This window comes from Anabas testudineus, chromosome 14 (genome assembly GCF_900324465.2).
Source record: "Anabas testudineus chromosome 14, fAnaTes1.2, whole genome shotgun sequence".
Taxonomy (NCBI): Eukaryota; Metazoa; Chordata; class Actinopteri; order Anabantiformes; family Anabantidae; genus Anabas; species Anabas testudineus.
In genome coordinates, this window is record NC_046623.1 from 2,883,751 (window position 1) to 2,890,591 (window position 6,841).

Genomic DNA, 6,841 nt, shown 5'->3' on the forward strand with positions numbered 1-6,841 from the left:
GACATTTCCCTGAGTCAGAGACAGAGAGGTAGTTGCTCAACACACCTGGAGCCCACAATATAAACCAGCTGCCTCTAGCCCAGACAAACAAGTTTCCAGAAGAGAGGAAACATGAAGACCTTCAAACTGAGCATTCTACTGAGCCTGGCAGTCGCAGTTTACTGCCTACCAGTATCAAAGGTGACTGTGAAAGATGAACATTTTGCAGAGGTATGTAAGATTCATTTGCCATCTTTATCCATGTGTTTCCACTACTTGAATTCTGAATGCTGTGCAGCTGCTGCATGTGTAAGAATCAAACACTGTTTCCTCTCTGACAGAGCTACCTGAAGAAATTCTTCAACCTAACAGAGGTAACTGGTGCAGCTGTCAGACGGGGGATCAGCCCGGTGACCAAGAAGCTCACTGAGATGCAGACATTCTTTGGTCTCAAGATCACTGGGACACTGGATGCAGACACCTTAGCCTTGATGAAGAAACCTCGCTGTGGTGTTCCAGATGGAAAAGTTGCTCGTTTCTCCACCTTTGGAAACAACCTCAAGTGGGAGAAAAACAGCCTGACCTACAGGTGAGTGATCTGAAGAGTGTTTGAGGGACTAACTGGAGGAAAAGTATGTGACAGACATAAATCTAATTTGTGTTTTTCTGTCCCACAGGATTGAGAACTACACTCCTGACATGTCCAGGGCAGAGGTGGATGACTCCATAGATAAAGCCCTGCAGGTTTGGGCCAAAGTCACTCCTCTGAGATTCACAAAAATCAACAGTGGCACTGCTGACATCATGGTCTCCTTTGGGCGCCAAGGTGAGTACAAAATAACTACTGAGAATAACTAACTATTTGTTGAGCAAAATCTGATATCAAATGTTCTTGTTACTAGAACATGGTGATTTTTATCCATTCGATGGCCCTGATGGCACGCTTGCCCATGCCTTCGCCCCGGGTCCTGGCATTGGAGGAGATGCTCATTTTGATGATGATGAGACCTTCACTTTCCGCTCAACTACAAGTCAGAATTTTATACAAGATATTCAGAAAACGTCACGACTTGATTTAACAAGGGAGAGAGATAAATGACCTGTGTCTGTGTTTTCTGCTGCAGGCTACGTCCTCTTCATGGTGGCGGCCCATGAGTTCGGCCACTCTCTGGGTCTGTCTCACTCTGATGATCCTGGTGCTCTCATGTACCCCGTGTACTCTTACAGAAACCCTGACACCTTCATTCTGCCCCGTGATGACGTCAATGGCATCCAGTCTCTCTATGGTCAGTATTAACTGAATGGATCAGTGCTCTTGGATCTTGCAAAGTGAACTTAAGCAAACTCTCTGAACAGCTTCTACATCTATGGCATCACATGACTCAGGCATAATTCAATTTATTTAACCTGCAGGTCCAAATCCTGACAAGGTGCCTGGCCCCACAGCCCCCACCACCCCCGATGCCTGTGACTCAACCATGGTCTTGGATGCTGTTGCCACCCTGAGAGGAGAGATGCTCTTCTTCAAAGACAGGTATTGTAGACACTAGATGCTCACAGTTTTCTTCACAGTGTAGCTGGCTGGAATAATTGATTCATTTCTAATGTGTGTGTTTGCAGCTTCTTCTGGCGCAGCTACCCCCAACGAAGTACACCTGAGCAAACTCTCATCAGAAGCTTCTGGCCCGAAGCCCCCATCAATATTGACGCTGCTTACGAGAGCCAAGAGTTAGACAGTGTGATGCTCTTTAAAGGTAAGTGGTTCATATCTATGTATGTCTGTATACAAAGCTTCTAGTGTTGTATTATCCAATCTACATCATTTCCCTCTTTATACGTTCTGAGAAGTCTTTTTATTTCTCTGCAGATAGTAAAGTGTGGGCTTTCAGCGGCTACGATCTTCTGCGTGGCTATCCTAAACAAATTTCCAGTTTTGGTCTGCCCAAAACCGTGAAGAAAATCGATGCAGCTCTCTATGACTCGGACACTGGCAAGACTTTATTCTTTGTAGGCACCAGTTACTACAGGTGTGTTCAACTGGCATGATTAATTTATATGTAGATGACTGATTTAGCTCTCATCTTGGTTTACAACATGATTATTAGTGTATGATTCATTCTAATTACTGCCTGTATATTTCTTCAGTTATGATGAGGCCAAGAAGACTATGGACCCAGGATTTCCCAAAAGGGTGGATGAAACCTTCTTTGGACTAACCAGACAGGTGACAGCAGCTTTACAGCACAGAGGTGAGTGGCAATCAAGGCAGATTTTAGTCGAGACTCCAGCAGGAAATGGCAAGATCTTTACAGTTTACATGATCTAATATGTAATGTGTGTCCTGCAGGTTTTACTTACCTCTACACTGGAGCTTACATGCAGGAGTACAGTGGTGGGAGGTTGCTGCGTGTGCTGAGGAACAACTACTTCTTGCCCTGCACCAGGTTCTAGATCACTTCACCGCGGATTGACAATGAAGGCACCAACGTTAAAAAGTTTTCATAATATGCATGAATGTATTTTATAATATGTAATTAAATTGTTGTACTGCACTGTTTACTGTGTACTAATACTGCCAATGTTAATTTAATTTTGTTGTTTTATTAACAAAACACACTGGATAACTAACCTTTTTTTTTTTTTTCTGCTGAAATCTAACAGTGGATTTTTGGAATATGTTACATTAATTAGATTTTACACTGTTACAACTGTACATGTCAACATAAATGTATTCTACACTGTGACTAAACATATGAATGTATACAAACAGTTTAAAATCTGACAGTGAAATAAAAATGGCCTAGTGAGTTAAATTAACTATCTTGTTGGGTTTAATCTTACTTATACATTGGGTTATTATTTGACCAAACCTAGTCAGTTAGATTAACTATATTGCTGGATTCAAGTCATTCATACAACAGGTTGTTTTATTACCCTATTTAGCCGAATTAGATATTATACATATTTAAATACTACTTCTTCTACTACTACTACCACCAATAACAACAATAACAATAATAATAATAATACAAATTAAACACTTCTTTGCACAATCAGACACACTCATTATATGAGAGTATTTAATTACATTCTACAAATTCTTTGCAAAAACTTTGAATAATGCAAGAGTAGAAAAAAACACCACTTAATAAATGAAATCTGTGAAACAATGCATTATGTAAAGGTATAGTACCACTAGAACCAGGTTTCTGTCACTGTGACAGTGATCTTTGATCAACATATTCTATATAGTTGATTCTTTTCTAGATACAACAAAATTTAAAAAGGCACTGCTTAGTAGGAACATGTGCAAAAGTATGAGCATTCAAAAATCCAAACATTGTTGTGCATGTTTTTGACATTCTGATTATTGCCTGGATGACTAAAATGACATGAAAGACTCTAAGACTGTGTAAGACACTAATTCAAACTTTGTAATACAAGGCTAAATGCTAAGCTAACAAGTTTTGACTCCAATTTTTAATTTTAATGATATACTTTTTTTTTATTTTATTTTGTTGTTAGTCCCAAAACATTTTTTAAACTTACTGCTATGGCAGATATAAAATTTATCATCAGTCTTTGAGAATAGAGAAAAAATGTCCTTCTATGACAAATGTTGTAGACAGAGTATAGTAAGGGCTTCAGCTGTACAAGACTGTATCAACTGCGTAAAATGTGATATAAAGAGATACATGGGTCTATGTTGGACTAATACTGATGTTAACTTACTGATAGGAAACAGAGGGACACAGAACCCTGTGGTACGCCTGGTAATTCTTACATGGTAGTATGATCCTTGACCCTCAGAACAGATTTCATGAAACTATTTTGGAGCATTACAACATAAGTATATTTTGTTTAGTCAAGTGAAAAAATCAATAGTCTCAAATGAATGAATAAATGCACAAATAGGGGGGCTTTAAATGCAACTGTCTGTCTAAATTTCCCCGAGGGATTGTTAAGTATCCGTTATTAATACATTAAATATGTTTAACAGTGGAGATGAATTTAGTATTTATATTTTCTTTATTAGTTTTGCAATAATGCTAAACATTTCTTAAAATAGTACTATCTAATGCTTGCATTCATTTAACATATTTTATTATGTTAACAAATGAGAATTTGACAAATTTTGACAATTACTGTGACATTATAAGTTATAAGAAAACATAAAGAGACATAAAACTGCATGTTTTTTGTTCAAATATAACAGTTTTGGAACATGTGTACTTTAAATGATGACTTTGGACTAGGGGCGTTTCTAGGATTTCATCCTTGGGGGGCTTAGCACTCACTACTGTATCTCTGTTAGCGTGTTAATGGGGAATTCCATTACATGTTAGCATCGAGCTAATAAGCTAGTTTTAAGCACATCATAGCACACTTTCATTGTCATTTGACTAGAATTGGAAATGTGTCATACTGTTGTAGATGTTTAAATTTGCTGTCAATTTTGATATGGTTATTTATATATCTTTTCTTTTTTACAGTGTTTTTGAGTCAAATATACGGCCTGGAATAGCAACTCTTGTCTTTTATTTGGGAGAATGTTTACCTATCTGACAAGCTGTCAATTTTGATAGTTACAGGGGGGCTTCAGTCCCCCTAAAAAGGCTCTAGAATCACCTCTGCTTTGGAGTCTTATATCTCAATCAGAAATCTCTTGTTAGTAGAGAAAGCAAAATTAAATCCAGGATTTAAGTCAACAGTAATTAAAATATATACTGTATATATATTTCAAATATCATTGATTTTACATACATTTGAATATGCATATAGCATTAGCTATAATGAATATGCCACAGTTTTTATAGTGTTGAAAGACTAATGACCAGTAATATGCCTTCATTAATTAAAATTCCCTGTAAGTACTGGGAAATGTTACTTGCATACAAAAGTGACAATTGACACAGGCAGCTGAGGTGTGTGGTGTAAAACAACTTCATGAGAAAAACTAAGAAGCAGGATTGAATGCAAATTGTCATTTCTGGATGATATCTGATACATTTCAAAAGGTCCTTTATGTTTTTTGTGACATTACAATTTTAAATATCCTGTATTTTTAATTTTTTGCAAGCATGGGATAAAACATGGAATAACACCAGTAATATTTAAAGCCATACAGCATTTCCAGCATATGATTTTGTAAGTTGCAAGCCCCTCATACATTTATTATTGTATATTACAATAACAACCTCTGATTCCACAACAGGGTTTGTGCACTTCTTCAAGGGAAACATCCACTACAAATATGACTTCAAATCCAGACAAGTTGTCTCCACCAGCCCTGTTAACAACCTGCTGGAATGCAAGAAGAATGAAAATGAAGTACAATCAAAGAAGAGATGACAGAAGGAAAGCAGCATGTTTTATTGCTGGGTGTGTGAGTTTGTATATTCAGTAACAGCCATGGTGTACTGTATCCAACTACAAAATCAGGAACTGATGAATAATCCAAGGAAGTGGTTAAAAGTGTTACATGTTTACCTTATATCAAAGTACAGTTTTTATGTTTATATTTTTGATTCTAAAGTTAATCTTCCAGTTGTTATTATTATTAAATGTACATTTGTTTAAAATGTTGGTGTTTCAAAGTTGTTGTTTTTTTAGTCTTAATATGTGGTGGATGATGTCTAAATTTTTTACATAGCACAAAATACTAAATCTTTTTTTTCTTTTTTCTCTGTTTTTATTTTTAGGATTTAGATTTTTTTTATGTATTTTCATTAGAAAATTAAAATTCATTGATTTTTATTACAACATACCTTTAAGGTGTCTGCATTTAATAGTGTTGTGAAATTCATCTGAGACAAAACATTGCACAACCAAATCACTACTGTTCCTCCTCACGTACGATATTGGGTAATACTAACCACAAATCTTTGCATTAACATTGACAGACAAATGATTTGGTTATTACTGTTGAAATAAATGTAATGTTTACACTGAATTTATTAAATTTAAAAACCTGTTGTTCTTTTGTTGTCTACTGTTCTGTTCTCTCTTCGTCCACTCACTCCAACCGGTTGAAGCAGATGACCGCCCACCCTGAGTCTGGTTCTGCTGGAGGTTTCTTCCGTTAAAGTGCAGTTGTTGGGTTTTCCATATACTTTTGTATTTGTGGTTTGTTGTTATATAACAAACTGATTTGATTTGAATTGAATTGAACTATAAATGACTTATCTGACAGCTTCTCCTGATCTGTTTCATCTAGAAATACCTGCCTGTGTGCAAATCAAATACAAAAATTCTTCTTCAATAATTGTTGTATATTATACTGTTTTTATTTTACTCACCACTTATAGGCCCCATGACCCTCTGAATACATCTGTAGAATAAGGCTAAAGGTTGACCAAACTATATCACCATAACATTTGTGGCTTTCCTGGAGTTTTTGATCATACTGCATGAACTTCATTAGTAGACCAAATGTGATTGACTTTGTTGAACATTTACATTTTAACATCACCAACTGCAGTTTCTTGACTGTATCTATAACATGTACCTTAAGAATCACTGTTTCCAGTATTCAGATAATGCAGATGTATAAATTCATACATATTTTGATATGTACACAGTAAAACATTTTCACATTCAATAAAACGGGGACATGCTGAAGACCAAATAGATACAATCTTCTTAAGCAACATCTGTTGTGTGTAAGACACCTAGACGTGACGTCACAATTGCAGCGTCTTTTGGGAAAACCTTTACTGGGTGGGCAATGAAAACTCTACTTACTCTCTTCTCCATAAAAGGACATTTCCCTGAGTCAGAGACAGAGAGGTAGTTGCTCAACACACCTGGAGCCCACAATATAAACCAGCTGCGTCTAGCCCAGACAAACAAGTTGCCAGAA

At 36.5% G+C, this 6,841-nt stretch overlaps 1 protein-coding gene across 1 annotated transcript; it reads left to right on the forward strand.

Moving 5' to 3' along the window:
- Positions 1 to 84: 84 nt before the first annotated feature.
- On the forward strand, positions 85 to 2,796 carry LOC113168900 (collagenase 3-like). The gene is made up of 10 exons (XM_026369963.1): positions 85 to 210; positions 321 to 568; positions 657 to 805; positions 882 to 1,010; positions 1,104 to 1,265; positions 1,393 to 1,513; positions 1,600 to 1,733; positions 1,847 to 2,006; positions 2,125 to 2,228; positions 2,327 to 2,796. Exons 1-10 carry the CDS (start codon positions 112 to 114, stop codon positions 2,428 to 2,430), a joined length of 1,410 nt encoding a protein of 469 aa, XP_026225748.1. The 5' UTR covers positions 85 to 111; the 3' UTR covers positions 2,431 to 2,796.
- Positions 2,797 to 6,841: the final 4,045 nt, after the last annotated feature.